General features: G+C 37.2%; 1 protein-coding gene across 4 annotated transcripts in view; it reads right to left on the bottom strand.

Moving 5' to 3' along the window:
- The window catches only part of LOC121416188 (probable E3 ubiquitin-protein ligase HERC1), a 67764-nt gene extending 50434 nt beyond the window's left edge, over positions 1-17330 (bottom strand). For 3 of the 4 annotated variants that reach the window (XM_041609673.1, XM_041609675.1, XM_041609674.1), the window contains exons 1-16: positions 17195-17330; positions 11869-12846; positions 11255-11350; positions 10458-10649; positions 9688-9855; positions 8832-9069; positions 8131-8274; positions 6449-6576; positions 5573-5717; positions 4884-5055; positions 4207-4341; positions 3423-3588; positions 2576-2701; positions 1828-2040; positions 1102-1254; positions 399-537 (exon numbers count right to left, since the gene is read on the bottom strand). In XM_041609673.1, the coding sequence (XP_041465607.1) occupies positions 399-537; positions 1102-1254; positions 1828-2040; positions 2576-2701; positions 3423-3588; positions 4207-4341; positions 4884-5055; positions 5573-5717; positions 6449-6576; positions 8131-8274; positions 8832-9069; positions 9688-9855; positions 10458-10649; positions 11255-11350; positions 11869-12846; positions 17195-17197 (3196 nt within the window). In that variant the 5' untranslated portion in view covers positions 17198-17330. Of the gene's footprint in view, positions 1-398; positions 538-1101; positions 1255-1827; positions 2041-2575; positions 2702-3422; positions 3589-4206; positions 4342-4883; positions 5056-5572; positions 5718-6448; positions 6577-8130; positions 8275-8831; positions 9070-9687; positions 9856-10457; positions 10650-11254; positions 11351-11868; positions 12851-17194 lie in introns of all 4 variants that reach the window. The other variant, XM_041609676.1, reaches the window with a different exon arrangement.
- Between the last annotated feature and the right edge of the window lie 5390 nt (positions 17331-22720).

Genomic DNA, 22720 nt, shown 5'->3' with positions numbered 1-22720 from the left:
TGCAGGTAAAGATTTAGGGGAAAAAAACAGACATGAAAGCAATGATTTTAATGAGCATCATAACAGTGAAGACTGCTGTATTAAAAAACTCTCCCCCAACTCCATCCCCGTTCAGTGATGGCACAGGGAATTTTGATTCAGAAGAAAAATTCACAATCGCCACACCATTGAAAGTGTCTAGGGATAATATTTATTTTTGTTCATCAAAAATAACATTTTGGGTTGAGCTAGCTCAAAGGTAATTGGAGGGACGTTTATGTAACTTGAGAGGACTTCTCCTTGTAAGATAAGGACATATCAACCCCAATGACATATACCTCTTTTCAAACTTATAAGGGCTATTTTTCGTATTTTGGTGACAAATCATCCGGTGTCTGGTACATGTATGTAAACTTTACCTCTTAGCTTGCTCCTAACTGCCTGAGAGGCATTGCTCCCGCTCTGCTTCAGTAGAGTTGTAGATCTTTGTAGAACTTCCACAGCATGAGGCAGAAGAAGGCATAGGTGTTTGTGTAAAAGACTGACACTAGATGAAATCTGAAAGTTTCAGAAGTGAATAAAGTGATGCATTTATAAATTGGGTGAAATTTTGACGATACATAAGTTACTATGATTTAACATCCGTAATTTACGACACCTAGGTTTCATAGTACTTAGTCAGGACAAACACTCAAATACCCATGAAAGTATTTCAAAAGCAAAACAGGGATAGCAAAGCAAATTATCACACAAAATAATCAAGAGTTGCTTGAAAAGGGCCATACCTGTAAATAAAAAAAAAATCATTATCTTTCATTAATATCTCTTGAAAATTATATCTCGGAGGCAAATTCAAAATGAAAGTATAGACAAACTAAGGGCATCTTCCTTAAATCATAAGATTAAGAAGATATTCACAAAGCAGAAAATGGAAAGCCATAAAACAAATATATTAACCTAGATCCAGTGCATAAACAGAGGAAAAGTATAGCATAACTGTAAATTCTACCCTTTTAACATTTTAAAAATGATAAACTTTGGAGATGACAGATCATCCTATACTAAAATCAAAGTAGGTGATAATTGAATACAAAATACAAGCAATATCATGGCACTACAAACCTCATTACTATTGTTTGCATGACAGTAAGCAAGTAGATGTTTCTGAAGTGATGATAAGAGTTCTCTAAGATGAGATGGTGGAGCTCCATCTTCGCAAGTAATGGATGGTTGACGTTTATCACTGTTCTTTTCTAGCTCACCAAATGCTTGCTCCTGTGCATCAGGACATATAAAAGGAAGTTATAGTAATGACTTGGGTAAAACAGATTTTACAAATAAATTGCAATAGTAGTAAAGACTAAAAAATAAAATCAAAAGTGAAAAAGAAAATGATCAAACGTGTTTCTTCATTAAAAAAAACCTACATGCTAAATGTTTCTGGTATCAAAATGAGTAATCTCTCAGAAACTAAAATGGACCTTTTGGAAAATTGGACTGCTAATGTTACTACTACAAGTAATACTACAGTAATACCACAAAGTCATATAATCTTTCTCAGTTCTGGCATTCTGGAGAATGTGCATAGTGTGTGCAGCAATGAATGACTGAATCTAAATGATGGGGGCAATGATAATCTGTCCACAAAGGGTTATGCTTTAAGCACTTTGTACATTATCAGATTATTACTATCATCATCACTTCATTTCAGCAGGACATTTATCACATAATCTCATTTTTGTTCTATATTCTCTAACTTAACAGTTTTGTAATTGCAACTTCTTTATAAACAGGTGTACAAAATATTCCATCAAAGTTACTCTTTGCATTCTATATTCTGAAACATACCGTGTGATATCCAAGATTCCTCAGCAGTGTCTTCATGAGAACCTCAGCCAAGTGAGTATCTTCAGTAGGGGAAGCCCCAATGGACATGCCACTCCCACTGTCCCCCTCCAGGGGTGGACTGAGCTCCCCCTCTAACGGTGAAGTAAACCCCAGTAAGGAAGCTACATGGATGTTTTCTTGAAGGCTTGTCAGGACGATACCTAGCTGCATTCGCTGTTTCAAAGATAGCACATTCAAAATATTATACTTTATTAGATTAAAATGTGTGTTTGGCTTTTATTTGTAATACATTTTGGCCTACAAAGACAGCACTTACTAAGGGATGCCAGTAAATTTTACTCACTTGGCCTGAAAAAGGAGCCAGAGCAATTCAAAGACGAGCATGTGCTACACAATACAAAGCCTGAAATGGAATATTGTCAGGGCATGAAATCAGACAAATTGCAAGAAGACTGGCATCTCTGTATAAGGTTGTTCAATCTAGTTTACTATATCAATAATCATGTCTGAGTGATTCATTTACCTGCTATGTACATGTACAGTGTATCTGTCAGTAAGAGTGGGTATTGTATACTTTTGCATTGTAAGATTCCAAACAAACAACAAATGCATTTTGCACTTTGACTAAATTCGCAATACAACTAATAGTATAAATAACACTACAGTAAATACCATAATTCATGCATACATTTACCAAAAATAATCTATTCACAACTCTTAGTAATGAAAAGGAGTAATAGAAGCCTACCTGTCCCTTGGATAGGCTGTCCCAGCGATCAGGTCCCTGTGGTAGTAATGAATGTAATAGTTCCATTCTTTCTCTGAGTGGGGGTAGCAGTAGGGGAGCACCGATAGAGAGTGTATCACTCACAGCCTGTTTGCAATGAAATTTAAGTACATTTGAGTCACTCACTTTGGCATGCATGGTGACACTCTAAGGCTTCTGAGGCAGTTATCTAGTGTGTACATCACTATTAAGCAAGAGTCAATTTCTAACAAGAACCAAGTCACTCAATTGCATGAATAAAAAAGTCAGGAAAATACATTGTACAATGCATATGATGACTTGAACTTGTGTGAATTTTGCATTTTTGGACTTACAATTGTGCAATCTGGTGCATACCTTAAGAATTACTGTTTATGGGTGTGTTATAATTTGCTCAACCAGAATACAGAAGTCTATATTAAAAAAAAATACGAATATTAATTGACACACTATGCAAGTATGGATAGCCAAATGTCCCAAAATCCCCAAATCTGAACGCTCAGTTGTTTAGGGAAATAAACTATCCAAAATTGGATAATTCAGTTAAAAACTGAATGGTTGGCAACACTGTGAACCTAACCTATATATCAGTCACCCAACACTTTTCTAAACTTTATTATGAGGACAATGTAATCAAGAAAAATAAGATGTGATGATCTAAATTGTTTGGAATAGTGTGTGACTATTCAGTTTGATATTTCCCAGTACATGCCTCCATCAAACACCAAGTATAATCTCATGCCTTTTTTTTTCAATTTCCCATCAAAACCTAAATACCTAGCATGAATGTGGCTATGGACAAAAAAAATATTGGATGCAATAGACTAACCTTCTGTATTGATGCAGGTGTGTTGGCATCGATAAGACGGAATAGAAGATGACGTAATGGCCTAGCCTGGTTACCTAGCACACTGGCAGTCAGGCCTCCTGCTAATGCAAGCTGAAGATGAGTGCATAATAACTTGAGACAGAGTAAAACAAACTGCTGATGCTCTCTGTTATGAAATTGGATCAGAAACAGAAATCATTGGTTGTTAAGTCACAATTATTTGCATATAACTGAACAGGTTGTAAATGGCCCCATAGCTCCAAATACCTGCTTTCCTCAACATTTTGAAAATATCACGAGGGAATAATATTACTCTTTAAAAATGATAATAGATCATTCAACTGAACATTTCCAGTGGGATTAAATAAAGCATACTTGTTAAAATTACAAGTTATAGTGTAACAGTGTTTAAAGGTTATTTTAGGATATGCAGAGATATATCTCTGGCAGGAGAGATTGAATGCAAGCAGAATCAGGAGATTTTGATAAAATAGCTCCAGAGCAGGGTCCCGTAGCACAAAGGTTATCAAATTAATCGTACGCTCGATTTTTACGATTGATTGTACAATGTAGTCAATGGAATGAACTCTGTGACATTTAACCTCATGACATAAAACAGATCTTCACTCTTACAACACAAAATCCTAATGCCTCCTAACCACCTAAGATGGAAAGAGGCATAAAAATTCTTCAAGTAAAGAACATAATCTCATATTCTAAAAAGATATCACAATTTCTAGAACTTTCCAATTGGTGTGAGGTTGGATGGCTGCATCACACTTACCTGGAAGTTGGGAATGGGGGTGGAGGCTGTGTTCCACTGAACCCCTCACAGTAATGCTCTATGAACGATCGCAGGTGAGAGAAAGTACCCTCTTGAAGGTCAACACAAAATGGACGATGCCAAGCTACAACTTGCCTGGAGAAAGAAATACAAATAGATTTATCATGAATATTCATTACTTCTATTCTATCCAAAATAATAATGAATACTCATCACTTACCATTCTAATGAACATACACCACTTTTTATTTCCTCCTGACTCATTCAAAGTCATGATCCATGAAGACTCATATTTGCTTGCCATACCCAAAACTCGTACAAAAACAGGTGATCACACATTTAGTGTTACTGCTTCTAAAGAATGGAACAATATCCCCACTTTCATTAAATCTTCAAACTCTTCAGATCGATTCAAGAAACTTCTAAAATCATACCTCTTTTCCGATTAATTTCTTTTGCATGTATTTGTGTTGTAATCATTATGTACTTTTGTTATAAAATCGTAAACGCTGTGATATAGTCAACTATGGAGAGCGTACTAAATTTTTAGTTATTATTATTATTATTATGATGAATATTCATCATTTTCCATTTTCTAAAGAGGGGGCTTTATTTACACATGACTCATAATATAAAAACATCTCTCATCTAATTTAGAATTAGAATAGTGGTCCTACCTGTCTGATGGCAGCGCTGTCCATGCCACACTGTGTGAGGTCCCAGCAGATATCTGATGAATGGTCACTCCTTCTAGACTGGCCACTTTCTTGACCCTCGTAATGGGGCTAGTAGTATGCCCCTGACCACACTGACCCATAGCATTGTTGCCCCAACCATATACTTCATTATCTAAAAAACAAAATTAAAAAATATATAATTTTTAAATGATAGAAGCAAAGTGTAATCCGGGGTTGATTTCTCCTTTGTGTATAGGCACTTTGCATGAATTATGGAAGGCATTTCCATTACCTGTACTTCAACTTGGGGATGACAACATACGTTGATTCCATGCTTTCTCTATGATCATGCTCATTTTCCTTATTTTATAACATCTTTTTTTTAATGATGACCAACTGCAAATTCTTTAAAAGCTGCCAAAGATAATCTTCAATCACTATATTACCAGGATGAATATATACATGGTGACTGCATACTACAAAATCAAATTATATGAAACTGAAACCCAACTGACAACCACTGCATGATTTGAAGTTTAATGTTGACTCTTCTAACTAGGTGTTGAGCACTCTGTAATGTCATTTGGGTCATTTTTTTATAGACTCAGATTAGGTTATCTAAATCATGCATCAACCAGCACCAAGAACACCAAACCTGAAATCCCCTAATGTCTCTTGTGTCATCTTACCATGAGTGAGTGCTAGGCAATGGCTGTCCCCACAGGCAATATCCACTATCCTTGTAAATTGTAGGTCTTCAACAAGTTTGGGTCTCAGCGAAATGGCTTCTGATGATCCACACCCAAGGCAGGCACCATGGCCCCATGCATACACCTTTGTGTAATTGTAACAGAAGAGAAAAATGGTTGTCACAATAGTTAGTATTTGTACTTGTATTTTTATTCATATGGTTTGTCAAGTGGCAGCAATTCTTAAAATTGACAACAGACACCAGCCTACATTACATGCTTAAACAAAGATCATTTTTTGTATTTTGTAACTTTATTTTTTGAATTAAAAAAAAGGCAATCAGTATCAGGTGCAGAATGAAGTGATCAGATGTAAACATGTATGCTCACTTTCATTTAACTTGCATCTATGTAATTGGAAGCAGAGGATATGGAAGACATAATAGAAAACTTGACAGGTTCATTCAAGATTTATGTTTCTAAAATACATATCAATCTCAACTTTGGAAAACCAATGACATCATATTTTGTCACAATGAGTTGCAGGCCCTATAGGCCCACACTGTCCATGGCAAACAAAAACATACAAAATAATTTTATCGTATGTCCAATTGTGCATTTATGTAATCTCTCTGAAGCACTGTGCTTAAACATATAAATTATTTTGTCAGAGGCTTTCCATAGTTACAATCATAACCCTGGATAAATTGCATTTACTATGAGACAGTCCTGGGCCCTGCAACACAAAGCTTAGCAATTGATGATCGGGCTGATATCATGCTTGATTACATTGACAAGTATGTGCAATCAAGTGTACAGATCAACTATACGATTAATAGCTAAGCTCTGTGTAACAGTACCCTATTAAAGTCTTACCTGTCCTGTTGATGTAAGAGCCAATGAAGACTGGCTACCACACCCAACCTTCTTGATGAATAAACCAATCAATGATTCTATTATCTTGGGCTTGTATATCCTATTTGTGTCTCCATGGCCTAGTTTACCTTCAATAGGGATACAAAGAGGATTAACCATTTGACTCCATAATTCTCTATTCATGGTGAGTCGAATACACTGATCGAAAGCTCACTGTTACAATGGGTTGAGGAACCAATAGAGGTATAGTGCATGCATCATAAGTCTAAGGGAATGTGGCATGAAAAAAATTTGCAATCAACCACAAATTTCTGCTGCTAATCTAGAAGTGATAGATCAATCATAACTAGACAAACTTTATTTCTACCAATAGATGCAAGAAGCAGACCAGCAATCAAGTGTGGAATTGCAAATAATTGCCAGACTTGTGACTGATTTTGTGACCTAAATTTGACTTACAATTGATCACAACGCCTCACAAGAATAATAAGGGGAATGTTTCATTCAAGAACAACCATATTTTAATTTAGCTTTTGACAACTAATGACCAACAGAAATAATACATAAATCCATTAACTTTTAAGTTGATTGTTTGATTAGTTTTTTTTCTTTTGGGGGGCACTTTCAGTACTGCCAAGTCAAACTGGAAACCAGAAGAACCTTTTTACAAGGATCTGTTGAAGTAAAGCACTCATTATTATTTTCCCTTTAATATTTATTCTCATAGGAACAATGTACTAAGGAACGCTAGTTATGCATGAAGGCCACTACATTCAGGGACCATGGTTTTCTGTTTCCCCATGAGTGGTCTTTGGAGACAGGAGTCACTGTACTTAAACAATACAGTTTCTTAAAGAGCAGATTGAGAGACATGTCTTGCAAGCTTCAAAGTTTAACAAAGACTTAGCAGCATTTGACCATGCAGTCTCTGCAAGCAACATTCAGGCACAATCTTATGGGACACAATCAAAGGGGATTAATGCCCCTTCATAATTCAAGGAGAACAAAGAAATTCAGAGACAGGTAGCCAAGACTTGTCTAGGGATTGTTGCTGTCAGATTTTGCTTGTTTAGAGATTAAGAGTCACCAACACCAATAAGCTCTTTAGAAATTTTGTGTCCAGTAAAATAAAAGTGTGGTTGACAGAGAGTGAGGAGTTATACATTATACATCATTATAGTTGTACATCAAAGGCTATCAAGGATTGAACATGTAGATAATGCAATTTGTCAAGGTTTTTGCCAATAAGCAAATATCAACAACATAATAATTATATTTCAGTTTTTTTTTTTTTTTAAATATCCACAATCATCCAAAAATGACAATTGGTTTTTACTTCCTTAATTTTGCTCTGCATTGACATTTCAGTTTGGACAGAGTATGTCATGAATTAAAAACAATTGTTTTTTTTTTGGGGGGGAGGGCAATTTAAAAGTGAAATACATGTGATTAATTTTTTTACTTTTTTTACAGTGTTGCTGTTTTCAAGAAGTGTCCCAAGTGGCCAAAATTCTAATTAGATAAGATATTTATTGCACCATCCTGGGATCAAAATTAAATGAAACTGCATACTTTTAGCCTTCTAAAATGACCACGGAACCAAATCTAAACAGCATGTTCTTTCTAAATTTGTTTACTCTCCTTGGGGAAGATTTGAAAACAGTGATGATAAGTTTACTTACCATTGTCTCCACCACCAAAGGACCATACTGTTCTACTGTCCTGTGACACGGCTATGGTATGGGAGCTACCACACACAACCTTACCAACATTACTGATGTCTTTTACAAGGGTAGGTACATTCCGACTGTTACTATCACCATGGCCTGGCAAAGAGAGGATGATAGTTAGTTCGTAAATTACACAACTGACGTGTCTGGCTAGAATTTCTTCAATCTTATGGGAGAAGCTGAAGTAAATTAGGTATAATATTTCCTTATCTGCCTATGAGGTGCACTGACATTGCATGTCTTACAACAGAAAAAAGGGTCTTTTTTGGAATATCAGCCGTTAAAGACAGACATGTCACAATTCCACTGCAAGGAAAATGTACATCCCACTATTACTAGATTTTTATTTCATATTGAAATTTGCAAAATGTTAATTACATTAAGAAACCCAAAGTATGTTTTATCATTAAAAGTCAAAATGCAACTCCTCATCGTTATGTTGACAAAGTGAGAAGTACCAAGAGTCTATTTGTATGTTGTGTCTCATGGCATTTCCTCACATCTTATTTGTTCAGCAAAATAGTGTTTAAAAATCATAGACAGTGATAACAGACAGAATGTTCACAGAGTTAGGTACTAATATTTTAGTTAGGCAATACATGTATTGACACACTCCACCGTAAAATAAAACTACCGAATAGTAATAAAATTACCTAATCTTCCATAGTCTCCTTCACCCCATGTGTAAAGCTGCCCGTCATCTGTAACACAAGCACTGTGCCTGTATCCAGCAGAGATACACACCACAACCTTCCCGGTCAGTACACCCATGATGACCTTAGGGTACTTCTGGGTCAATGTGTTACCATGTCCAAGCTTGCCATAGTCACCATCTCCCCAGCTAAAAACCTGACCTTCTGAGGTCAGCGCAAGGGTGTGGCCATCTGATCCCTGGGGAAAAGGGGTTAAAACAAATGGTAAACTTTGCTTGTGAATTGATTTCTAAAGTTTAGCATCAAATTATATTTTACACATTATGTCAACATGTGTGGCTTTACAAACAACTTGAAAATAAAAAGCAACAATCAAGTCATTCATGAAGTTTTGCAAAATGTTTAAATAAAAATCCCTAAGTGGACAATGAAAACATAATGAAATAAATCTTCGTTAATATGGTGGAGAGAATAATGGGGTTTTTTGCAGTAAACACCATGTTCTGAGGGTGCCATTAAAAATTAGGGGGGGGGGACACCTGCCGTCTGCCACTTTAATCAAGTATCAATCTTATGGCAGTACCAGCTTTTCTGGTAATCAAAACTATCAAAATATTCTGGAACTAATAGTTAAAACAGTTTTCTTAATATCTAAATAATTCAAATCTAGTAGAATTATTGGAAACAATATTCAACGGAAACAGAAATGCCACATTTATCAAAAAACAGACAAACCAAAGACTTCAATGGCCTACGTAGAATACGTATAAACAAAACATTGCATTTCTGGGACAAAATAAGACAGTCTTGTCTAGAATCTGGTATGAGTGAAATTCACCGCCAGAGATCAACCAACCTTTGAAGATGATATTCTTGTGATGATGCTGTTATCAAAGTTGAGTTTCTTGAGCTGTGTCTGATTGTTAGAGTCACCTAGACCTAGTCTGCCATAGCTCCCTTTCCCACAAGCCCTCACTGAGCCATCGGAAGAGATGACAAACGTGCAATACTGACCGGCTTCAATCTGCATAGGAGTAAATAGGATAGGAATGGTCTAGAAGGAACTAAATACAAAGGAGGAAGAGCACTCTGGGAACATGGCCATGTGCATTGATATACTCTTGATACTTTTAAATTTGACATATATTTTTCTGATTGTTATAAAAAGAGTAAACCATTATGTATCAACTTGATACAAACTGGTATAACCTTCTATAAAACAATCGGAAAAAAAATATATTGTGACTTTAGGTTACAGAATTATAATGATATGTTTGTCTTTATCGAAAACTAAGGAATATTTTTCACTGCACCTACCAGACTGGCATCTACGTTTATCACAAATATTTGACTTACAATGCCATCCTAATTCCTCTTTGAGGTGGCCATCCATTCACACCTAACTGTTCATGATGGCGGTCTAGTGCATTCCATACTGCATATATTTTCAACCAAAAATTATGTCTTGAATAATGAATTTAATACATTTATTTCAGATACTTTCAACTGTTGTTTTTGTTTATATTACTTCAATATACCATGTTATTGTTGCTTTGTATATTGTGTGGAACAAAGAATAAAACAAAATCAAACAAAGCACTAAAAATTGTATGAAGAGAAACCCACCTGCTGACTCTCAGCAAAGGATATGGCCATCTTGGGTAGGAGGATCTTCTCTTGGCTACCCTCAGCAAGCTGGTGACTACTGTTACTACCCCATACAAACACCTCACTGTTCTCTGACACCACCAGACTGTTTGGTTTCTTATCTTCAGGACTGATGCAGGTCCTTGCATACTCCGATGCAAGCCTTGCAACCTACATGGATCACAAGAAAAGAGTTGTTGTCAACGGTCAGACTTGACAATTAAACTTCAAGTTTGCTTTATGAAGAAAAGTTTTCAAAGGTTCATTTGAAGCACAAGAGGATAATTTTGATGTGAAATTATCAGGGTTCTACATGTATATTATAATTAAGTTTTTATAGCACATGGGCGAAAGAGTAATACAGCTCATGCTTTTGTATCAATTTTGTAACCTAATCACATTGAGCACAAAATCTACAAACATTTCTACTGCAAGTATCAAATTCTATCTTCTTATGTTTTGTTCTTCCTTCTGAGGCTCTCTACAAAAACTCTCCACTTTGGAATAACTCACTGCTCTTCAATGCAACATTGTATATTCGCAAATGTAAGAATTCTAGTTTCAATTACTTTGAAAAGAAATAATTATGAATTGAAATTTCATACTACAGTATTTGCACTTAAAAGTAGATGAGATATGCTTTGAAATATTGCATAGATCTTCAAATCAAAGTGAATATATATCCTGTTGCCATTCACTTCTGAGTAAAAACAAAATTATGGCCAATTTCATAACAAAGAGGGAAAGAGGATGCTGACTTGAATCTCTGCACTTACTTCTTCAATAAGACAAAGAGCTGCTTGATAAAGAGGACATAGTCCTTGAGTGCTCTGCATTTCAGAAAGTATAGACCCCCTCTCAGCTGATGAGCCCTGTTGAAGTATGAAAAATAATATGTGTTTGGTATTGCAATATCTGAAAATAGCACTGAACACAAACATACTGAAACTCTTTTACATCGAATGAATAAAAAAAAGCAAGAACAATATACAATAGATCCAAAGAAAGTTAAAGTAGATGCTGAATGATGAGGTTGCTGGGCTGTCAAGGTAAACGCTTAGTATACTGTTTGGTCAATATCATGCAATTTTACCTTGATGAGTGCATGTTTATCAATTATAAGATCTAAAGAACATAGAGAAGAAGCATTTATTGAAAAAAGTCATTCTGTTTAAGGCAACCAACTAGATGAAAGCAGGCAAAATTTATGGCCTTTTATCATTGAAAAACTAATGTATCAAAATCATCATCATCACTATGAGAATTCTCTTACGTCTTAATCATTAAATCTGGATGACAGACATCCATTCAAGCCCATTTCTTACTGAAATGAAGCAAAAAAAACCTTCCTAAACTAACAAGAAAGTAACTTTACAAATGTTAAACTCACCGTGGCTTTCCTCATCTGTCCTAGTACTGACATGAAGTAGTCATACGAGATACAACTGTTCTGTTCTGGGCCTCCTTGTCCTGGCATAAGTCCCTGGGTAGCTGCTGCAGTTGATGCTCCCACAGCCATTTCTACCCAATCTAAGAGATGCTGTAAAGATCCCCTCTGACTGGCCAGTCCTAAAACTAACTCACAAGCCACTCTCTTCCCCATCAGGTCTGCACCAGACGTCGGCATGGTGACCGATTTCAGGAATGAGGTCACCTGCTTCAGGCATTCTGTACCAAGGGGTGGAATCTTGCTCTCGTTCGCAAGCGAGAGAGGGGGTAGGGAGATGACCACATCTTTAGCTGTGAGCAGCACGTCGTTGCAAAGATGTGGTGCCCCGGTTGAAGGTGGCTGCATCCAGTTCTGACGAAGAAGCGCAAAGAGGAGCGTAAGGCTGGTCCTGACGCCCATCTCAATCAGTGCATCTGTGCCGAAACGAGCCCACTGTCCACATGATTTCTCTTCAACTGTTCTTGACTGAGCCTGCTGCAGCTTCTGCTGCTGCTTTACTTTCTCACAATCATGATATTTGCTAGAAACAGAATGAAAGATCCTTCGCAGGACCAGGAGGCGTTTCCGCAGAGTGGTAGAAAATGGAGAATCAGTGCAGACAGACCTTGCTAGACCCAGTTGTGTGCCAAGGAGGAGTTCTAAAAAATGCTCCTGCTCCTCCGTAGAAGGCAACTCACGTTCAAAATCAGGCAGCTGAGGACCCTGTAGGTGGAGGGTGTGACGGGGAGCACCAATGATCTCTTTGTTTGTGATGAGGCGAGAGTAGAGTTCCATTACTCCATCTCGGCTGGCTATTCTAGCCCAGTCCTCTGCCACCCACGAAGCATTCATATGCTCCATCCATTTCAACTTGACTGGAAGATTTGCTGTCATGTTGCTTATCAACTTGTGTCGCCTGGCTTCACACCATGTAGAAATCTTTCTAATGTAAGATAAAAAAAATCAAAAAGCCATGTCAATTCAGGATTATTTTCTTAAGGACAGCCAAATTAAGGCTGTGAATATAGCGGCACCATCAGAAACTCTGGCCATCTAAGCGAAACCATTGTCCAGGCTAAATAAGTGATGTTTTTATATCATATTCTTATTTTTTTTTAAATGTTTTTAATGTCATTTAAGAGGAGTTCCTTTTTTATAATATGGTGCTAATTAGACCAATAATCAGGAACAATATCTGTTATGAAGCAAGGCAGATCTTTTAATTGCTAACTGCATATAAAAACTATGGTGAAGCGAAGCATGTCAGACAAAGCAATGTCTGACTAAGAATTCAACAAAGATCTAGCCAAAATACAGCCGATCCCGATCGCGATACTCAGAAAAGCGGAGGGGGGCGTATTGACCTTGAAATGTGATTAAAGTTAAGTATTTGAGGGACATTTGTGAACAATTTTTGGTGGGGAAACTAGTTTAAAGTCAACTGATTTGAAACTGCAGTCAGCATGATTAGCGCTGACAGCGACAAGAGGCATCTTACCAAGTACCTAAGGCTTACTTTTAGAATCCAAAGTCTGATCACTGCCGCATTGAGAGTGTCATGGAAACTTTTGGTTGATAATATTCCTGACATTCTTAAAGAGTAAGTGTACAAAAATCTCATAATAATTTTAAAGAAATAGAAGTAGACTCTGTATGACTTTCTTGGAAAAAACCAAGGCCAGCCATTTTCAGATTGAACAAATACAAGGTGACCTATGTCTGCGCATCCATTCATTTCACTACACACACGATTCAGGGATTTTGATGAGAAAGGCTGCATTTTGAGGCTGTCACATGATATGCCTAAAACTCATTATTTTTCCACCATTTTGAGTGAGATTTTTTAATGAATACCTTTCAATGCATTGCATCTGTAAAGTTTGTGGTCGTTGCATATTTTCTTTTTAAATTCTTGCAGGTACAGTGAGTGCATTTGCACAGACAAGGGGGACTGCGCAAACTTGGGGGACCTCACCTGGTGCCACACTACCTTTACCAGTGTCGTTGCCTGCACAGATACACTGTGTTGCTATTGCCATAGCACTACCACTCATTCAATGAACAAGGTTATGATGTAACCTCGTTCTCCGTTACATCTCCATGTGTGGCAAAATAAGGGTGGCAATGTTTGGCTATTTTCTCTTTTTCTTTGGGACAAATGCTTGATTTCTTACACTGTCAATTTCCATTACAGCTATTCATCATATAACTTGGATCTTCAGTAAATTTGATTTTTTGAATTATTTTTTCTTATTTAAAGATAGAGATTGAAAAATGAAAATTTTCTTGCCACATTACTTTCCACCAGTAGAGGGCGTACACCACAGTATGCCCAAAATTATAAAGTTTTTGAGCGCTCTGTTGAATACAAAAATTATTCCCAAATTACTAATGAAAAGTAAATTGCAAAGTAACTTTGGTCACAAAAGGGATGATTTTTTAAAGCGTGTGCTCTGTACGGCATTAATTGGCATACCATAGTCCTACCTGTAGATTCCCCACAGGCAGGATGGTTGCAGTGAGCAAGTGCACTACACTTAACTACTGCTACACTGCTGCACCTACCTGAACCATCAGGGTTCTCTCTTATGGTAGATTTGGGAGGCCCGATGGCTCAATGGGTAGAGCAGGGGTTTCGGATTCCAGTGTCCCGGGTTCAATTCCCAAGTGGTGCCCTAGTGCCCTTTGGTAAGGTATTTATCCTCATTACTAGGTCCCTCGGGGAGGACCTTAAGCCATTGGTCCCCTGGTTGCTTGCTCACAGGCATTCGTGCTTTCTTAGCAGTCAGGTAAAAAACCCTCGGTATAACATAACTCGCTACCATACTCCTGATGTCGGACCCTCGCGCATGCGATGTTTTGAAATTGGCAGCGAATTATTTATAAGGGTGAGGAACTCGATGTTGGCTCTAAATAAATTACCAATTTTGAGGCTAACCGGAAGATGGATATGGAGTGAAATTAGGGTGTAAAGTAAAAAATTAAGCTTTTATTTTTTTATGCTGTTTCGACATATAACTTTTACAATAAATATGCATTTTTTCCCACCTTTGCCACTCAGAGTATCAGAGCGAGATTTGGACCTCGAAGTTCGGGTACTAGGTGGAGCGTAGTGTAAAAGATGTGAAGTGGAGCCTGCATGAACATCGCTTGAGGTACGATACCATGACGTACCGTACTACTAGACACCTGGCAGCTGTCTGTTTCAAGGAGTTTTTAAACATTTTGTTTATTTTTTTAAATTTCTCCTCCTCGTACACAGACGACTCACTATTGTGCAGCCACCATTAACAATGCAAAATCCCCCCGACAGGGCTCATCGATTTTTGTATTTCATAAAAATATATAAAAAGAACTGTACCAAAATAAAGTTATTATTCCGTTTTGACCTGAAATGCACCAAAACGGGGAAAAAACAGTGACTTACTTTGGCTGTCGCGCAACTTCACTTCCCTGTTTTATCCAAACTTAATACCAGGGTGACCAGACGTCCCGTATTTCCCGGGATTGTCCCGTATTTTGCTGCTTTGTCCCGACGTCCCGACAAACCCTTCCCGGGATGCCTATTTGTCCCGTATTTTAAAAAATTGAACAAAATGTATTTAAAAGTGACGAATTTTCATCAAAATAACCAACAGATGACGAAGCAGAGACAACAATAAAATCGATAAATAAACTTTTGCAAGTTCTGCGGTGATTTTCTTGCTAACCCAATACATTGCAAACGAACTGGCCTCCTGCCATTGTGTGGCAGGCTACTAGCTAGGCATGTAGGATCTCAGCAGATTCTCTCCACCAAACATGCCAAAATAATCACAAAATCGGCGGGAAATTTGTATGACTATATTATGGGTTCTCAGATTACTGATTGGAGATGTAATCTCGGAGGAACAAGTTATTGAGTTTTCATAACTAGATCTAGTTGTTTCAGCTTTAGTTTTGAGTCTTGTCGTGTATGATGCCGCGATGTTTCATCTAATTTTTAAGTAAAAAAATCACTTTGAAATTTTATTCATTTCTAAAACATTTTTTTTTTATATATTTGAAAAACACCAAATATCATTATGATTTTTGTTAGATGATTGGATTATTTTTGCTTGAAGTTTGAACTTTTTTCCTCTTTCTTTTCTATCCTTCTTTCTTTATCCTTCTATCCTTCCTGCTTGCCCGTTTTTGTTCCATCTATCTTTATTTCCTATTTGTCTTTCCTGATCCTTTCTCTCTCTCTCTGTTCATTTTTCTTTCTTGCCTCCTTTTTCTTACCCGTCTTCTTTATCAAATTTCCCTTTTTTATATTCTTTCTTTCTTAAAACGTTTTTTTTCTCCCCCTCCCTTCCTCTCCTTTTTCTTTTAATTCTTTCTCTTCTTCCATTATGTTTTCATTCCCTCCTCACTTCAATTCTTCCTCCCTCTCTTTCCTTTCTTTCATTCTTCATTTTACTTTTCCTTATAATTCTTTCCCTTTTTCTTTCTCTCCCTCCCTCCCTTAATTCCTTCCTTCCTTCCCTCCTCCCTTACTGCTTTCCTTCTTTCTTTGTTTGCTTCTTTCTTTCAAAGAATGAAGGAAACAGTTTTCTTTCCTTCATTCTTTCTTTCCTCCTCCTTTTTCTTACTTTTTTCCTTTCTCTCCTTTATCTTGTCTTTCACACATTGTATTCTTCTTCCATTCCTTTCTTTTTCTTTCTTTCTGTATTCAATTCAAAGAATGACGGAAACATTTTTCTCTTTTATTCTTTCTTTCATCCTTTTAGTTTACTCTAACGTTTTTTTATTCCTTTTTTTTTCCTTCATTTTCCCCTTAATTTTTTCTCTCTTTCTTCTCAATTCATCTCTTTTCTTTCGTCTTTTCTTTCTCTCCTTCATTATTTCTTTTGTTCACCCTCCTTTCAATTCTTTATAATTTTACACAGGTGTAACACTGTGTAGCCTTCTTTGTTGATATTTTTTTGTCGATTGTCCAGTATTTCATTTTGTGAAATCTGGTCACCCTGCTTAATGGCCGGGCATTGTCATTGAGTCCCTGTACAGAACAAACTAGAACTTCGGTCTATGTATTTGGTGTGTGGAGCCAACGGAGTTCAGCGCACAGCGGAACAGCCAACGTAACAGAGACCGAAGCTTTCGGTCTAATAGTACCGGTACCGTACCCGGGCGTACCGTACGTACCGGTACCGTACCAGACTAACGACAAACGTTAGTCGGCTTCACGAAAATTAAAAATGTGAAATTCTTATATTACCAATACTACAATCAATTTCATATATCCAATTTATGATTCAGAACTTACCATTCAACTGAACATATCACCATATTAACATTACTTTTAACCTCCCATATGAGCAAATTTGTCACCTTCCCGAAAGATTCGAAGTGGGATGGACGAAGATATGTTGACGTCCTTTTATCAACAGATGGCGCCCTAGCTACGTGCCGGCACTGCTCTTTTTCAGCGCAGATCTGATGATGGTGGGTGGTTGTGATGGTGGTGTTGGTGGTGGGATGATGATGATGATGATGATGATGATGATGATGATGGTGGTGGTGGTGGTGATGATGATGATGATGATGATGATGATGATGATGATGATGATGATGATGATGATGATGATGATGATGATGATGATGATGATGATGATGATGATGATGATGATGATGATGATGATGGTGATGATGATGATGATGATGATGATGGCCGATATGGTCAGATGGAAGAGCGTCGGAATGGGTCGGAATTCAAGCCCCGGCCGCGTCGTTTAGATGGGAAGTGCTGCTATATATCCTTTTTTCCGCTTTCACGACATGACACTTTAAGCCTATAAAAATACATTGATCTGGTGCTGCAAAGTGACTGCCGGGTTCATGATCAATTGGGGATGAGTTTTCGGACTATGTATTTCAGATTTCAAGTTCGAACAGTAAATACATAGATTTTCATTCTAAAATATAATGAAAATAAGAATAGGTCTATAGTCGTAAAAATGATATAGATACAGATGCGGATCCAGGATTTTTTAAAGGGGGCACATTTTCCCGAGTAAAATTTGACAAGCAATAAAAAAAAAGTTTTCACCCAAAATTTCTGGTAATTTCGTCCACGAATAATTTGACAACCAAAAAAAATCCCCTTCTCGAGGGAACCAAAACGCCCCCCCCCCCCCCCAGTAAGTTGGGAGTAAACCATGTATTGTTGTTTCGATATCATAATAGTTGCCGTTAATAATCCCTGAAAATAAACAGCTGACCGATCTTTATTTGAAGCCTACATTTCGATTATTTATCGAAGATGTGTATCTTCACCAGTGATCAGCATCTTCCATTCATTCGTTATCGCTCTTTTCCCTCTCTTGTGAATTCGTAAGATCAGGCTACATCATTTTGCATGATTCAACAATCTTAATATAATCGTTTGGTTGAATTCGTATTCATTGAATGTAAGTGAAAAGTCAAAATGAAATTATCATTGTTCACAAGGGTGGATTGGTTTTTTTTTAATAGAAGGGGGAGGACATAAATGAAAAATGAAAAACAAAATTACACGGTGATTTTCATTCTATGAATTTCAGAAATTATCTCTTTAATTCTATTTTTTCTCCCGACATCTACAAAAGTTATTTCCTTTTTTTGTTTGTTTTCTTTCCCCATCCTTGTGCCCTTGCTTTTTTTTCAGTCTTTCACCATGCGGCTAAATTAGGCCCAATTTTTCAAGAGATATATTATCAGTGGCGTATCTAAGGGGGCAGCGGCCATGCACGGACGGCACTCTTTGAGGCCGGGACAAACAGAAAAAAAGAAGAAAAGGTTAATCAGAATGAAATAAAGAAAAAAATCCATTTACTTCAAGGTCACGCCCAAATTGGAATCTGAATTTAACGCATCAAAAGTAGTCTCATGAGTATGGAGGCCGGGGCACATTTGGTTTCTTTTATTCAACTCAATCGCTTTGCCTATACTTGCATTATTTCCGGCAGAATGGCAATATTTTGTGACCCTATACTTCTCCTCTTATATGCACCATTTGATCCCAAATTTGAGAGTTTGCATCATTTTATACAGGTAGAGGTGAAGCATTAATTTAAAAGAAAATTATAACTTATGAAGGCGCAATTTGAGGGGCACGTGCAGAAGTTGAAAGAGAGAAAGGGAAAAAGGGAAAAATAAATGAAGTACAATCGTTGGTAGGATTATACTACTTGTAGTACAGACAGGGGCGAATCCAGGAAAAGGGGAAACTGAGGGGGGGGGGCACAATTTCCTGAGGATCAACTTCAGACAAGTACAAAAAAAAAAGTCTTCTCTTTCAAAGGGGGGGGGGGGCTCACTTCGGTTTTAACGGCATTTTACATTACAAATTTGAATTGTGCATCTCAAGGGGGGGGGGTGACCTTGCCCCCACCCTAGTTCCGCCGTGAGTACAGAGTTAATGCTGTATGAATGATCTGCATAAACAGATCAGGGATGTCGGCCTAGCTCGGACCCCTCCCGTGACTTATAAGTTTCAAGAAATATTCCCGGGGGCACTTAATGCATTGACGAGTGGATACCATGCGCGACCCCCCCAAAAAAACATGTAAAAAGAATGTCTTTTTTTTAAGGCGGGGCACGTTACGTACGTAACGTAATAAGGGTGTCAAAATAATGAAAAAAGTATTTCGCTCGGAAAGCTACATGTTTAGGGTCAAATTTGCGAGGGTATAAAAATACTAAACTGTCTTATAAAGGATGTAGCTTTTTGCCCCAACAGTCAACACTATGTATTTACTGAACTGAATTTACAATATGTATTACCAATAATGTCAAAATACATTGATACAGGGTAAATTGTCATACTATTAGTAAAAGGACTCCACAGAAATAGCACGCTATTGGGACGTGGAGACGGTGGAGCCCCCCTACAATATAGATAATCTTAATTGATAGCATGAAATAACGTTTAAATAGTAAGTTTACAAATCATGCTCTTTGGCAAATACAATATCTAGTGTATAAAATAAGTGAATAGGTCTAGCGCAATAGGGTAAAAGCAAGATTGCATACAAATGAATTAAAACATATACAACATTTAGAAATAATGAATATTCTTGTATGAAAATGATAAGTGCCCTGCGGAAGGACTCAGATTTAAGCCGTTTTACTTCATCAGAAAACCAGACCCCATGGTTGCACATGGCTTATCCACTCGTCAATGGAAGTGCCCCCCCGGAAATAATAAACAAATATATATTTACAACAAGTAGGCCTAGACCCCGGGGCCGGAAATATATATTTACAACAAGTAGGCCTAGACCCCGGGGCCGGGCACGGGGGGGGGTCAAATATATTGCTGTATAAATATGCGGCGTGACAAAAAAAAACGCGTTTAAAGGTTTTTTTTAAGTTTTGGACGCCGGTGCACAAGTTAAGAAATTAATGTATAAAAAACACAGATTTTCAAGAAAAAGGGTGGTTTTGATCGTATTTTTTCCCAACGTGTTTAGGGTATGCTTTTTCCCCCGAGGTCTTATGTTCTGTCGACAACTTTTTTAGGGGCCAAATTGTGTAAATCAAGACCGTCAAAACCCGTAGGGAGTTCTTAGTGTATTAGTATACTAATACTCTTCAGGGGCGGATCCAGCCTTCGCCAATAGGGGGGGGGGGCGGAATTTTTTTTCAGCCATATTTTCCCCGATCGGCCACTCGAATATGATATTTGCCGGGATTTTTGGATTCTTTAAATGGGTAGTCCTAAGAGTCACTTCTTAGCTTTATTCTTATGAATAAACATATATAATACCATAATCCTTATTTATATGATGCGAGCGCGAAGCGCGAGCCATTTTTTTTTTTTTTTGGGGGGGGGGAATCTTGTGTACTTTTTCCTAAAGTTTTGAACATTCTGGGCAATGTTTGTTATCCTGAAAAAGATGTGTAAGCAAGTGAATAATTATTACGAACGTGAAGCGCGAGCAGAAATGAACTGATGGAAAAGATACTGTTAAGAACTTGCTTGCAGTTAGCCATGATGAAGACGCTACATATTTAAAAAAAATCAAATAATGCGAGCGCGAAGCGCGAGCTGATTTTTTTTGACATTTTTACCTAAGGAATGGAATTCTAAGCACTTTTTTGTAACTTAACAGAATAGGTATATAATTAAACGAAGCGTGAGCAAAAAATTTCGAGATTTAGACCTACTTAACGAGACACTCTATTCAAGTTTTGTAAATCATGAAAAGGATGAGGAAGTGGGGATCTTCCTTACATTATTAATGCGAGCGCAGAGCGCGAGCAGAAATTTTTTATATACGTTTTGAGCTGATCGAAAACGTACCTGTTATGGACTGCTTGAACTTAGCCATGAAAGACGTTACATATTTCAACATTCAAATATTGCGAGCGCGAAGCGCGAGCTGAAAATTTTTGAAATTTCTACCTGAATAATGGAAATTTTAAGCACTTTTTGTAATCGTGGAAAGGATAAGACAAAAACTTAACATTACTGATGCAAGAGCGAAGCGCGAGCGGAAAAATTCTGGACACTCTATTCATATTTTGTAAATCATGAAAAGGTTAAGTTATTGGAAATTTTCATACATTAATAATGCGAGCAAAAAGCGCGAGCAGACAATTTTTTTATATTGTGATCTAAAGCTGGATAATTATTTTATTGGAGAACAAGCTGCGTATCTGAATAAACGTGTGCTTCAGATTTCGACCTAGACTTTTATCATGAAAATCAATAAAGCGAGCGCAAAGCGCGAGCTAAAAATATATGATATTCCGATCTGAAAAGGGGTCACGTTAAGCTCTGTATTGCAAGCACTTTGTGGAAAAATTGTGAGGTGAAAAAGGATCACAGTTAAAACAGAGCTGATATTTTTCATTATTGTTACTTTGAGTTTATGACATGTATAGGACCGGGATATTCTATAAGGACATTATGTCATCATAAGAAAATGATGAATATCTTCCTATTTCTCTTCCTAAGCATGACAGCGCGAAATCTATCAGTATTATGGCCTGAAAACTGGACATTTAAAACACTTTTGCAATATGCATAAGATGCATGAGTTTAATATCTATCAATGCGAGCGCAAATCGCGAGCAGAAATTTATGATTAATTGTCGTCAAATGGTGATTTTAAGTAGTTTGCTTTAGAATTAATATTGAGATATACATAACTCACTAATCAAAATGCGAGCGTGCAGCGCTAGCTGATTTTTGAGAACTTTATGAAATACAGGAAAATAATAGGTACCTGACAAATCAAATTTTGCGAGCGCGCAGCGCAAGCAGAAATTGTTAATAATATTCAGACAATAAAACAGAAATTTTTACACTTTTAAAAATCAATTTGTAAATAAAACAGAATAATGAAAGTTCAATTTCCCAGCTGTAATATGTTTTGTATATTGATTTAAAAATTTGATAGTTTAAGGTCCATATTGAGCAAGATATCACCTAAAAGGCAATGCGAGCGCGAAGCGCGAGCGAAAAATTTATATCCCAACATGAAAGATTTTGTTAAAAATTATTTTCAAAGTCTTCCCCTCATCGTATTTTATTCACTCATCTTCCTCCTCTTATGCTTGTCTTCCTTCTTTTCTCCTCTCATTTCCCCGGGCTTTTCCCTTCTTTTCTTTTTTCCTTTCTTTTCCCCTTTTTAATTTTTTTTTTGCTCCGCCAATAGTCTACTCTGGATCCGCCTATAGTCTACTCTATATTGCTAAGCTACATTGTAGCTAGAGCTGTGCTGCTGCGCGCGTGGAATCGCCAGGCCAGCGCCAGCGCCAGCGCGCGCGTCATTTACCGGCGCGGCCCGTACGTTTACTATTT

Source organism: Lytechinus variegatus, chromosome 5 (genome assembly GCF_018143015.1).
Source record: "Lytechinus variegatus isolate NC3 chromosome 5, Lvar_3.0, whole genome shotgun sequence".
In the NCBI taxonomy this organism is placed as follows: domain Eukaryota; kingdom Metazoa; phylum Echinodermata; class Echinoidea; order Temnopleuroida; family Toxopneustidae; genus Lytechinus; species Lytechinus variegatus.
The sequence above is the reverse complement of the archived record's forward strand: the minus strand, read 5'-3'. Positions and strand labels throughout refer to the sequence as shown.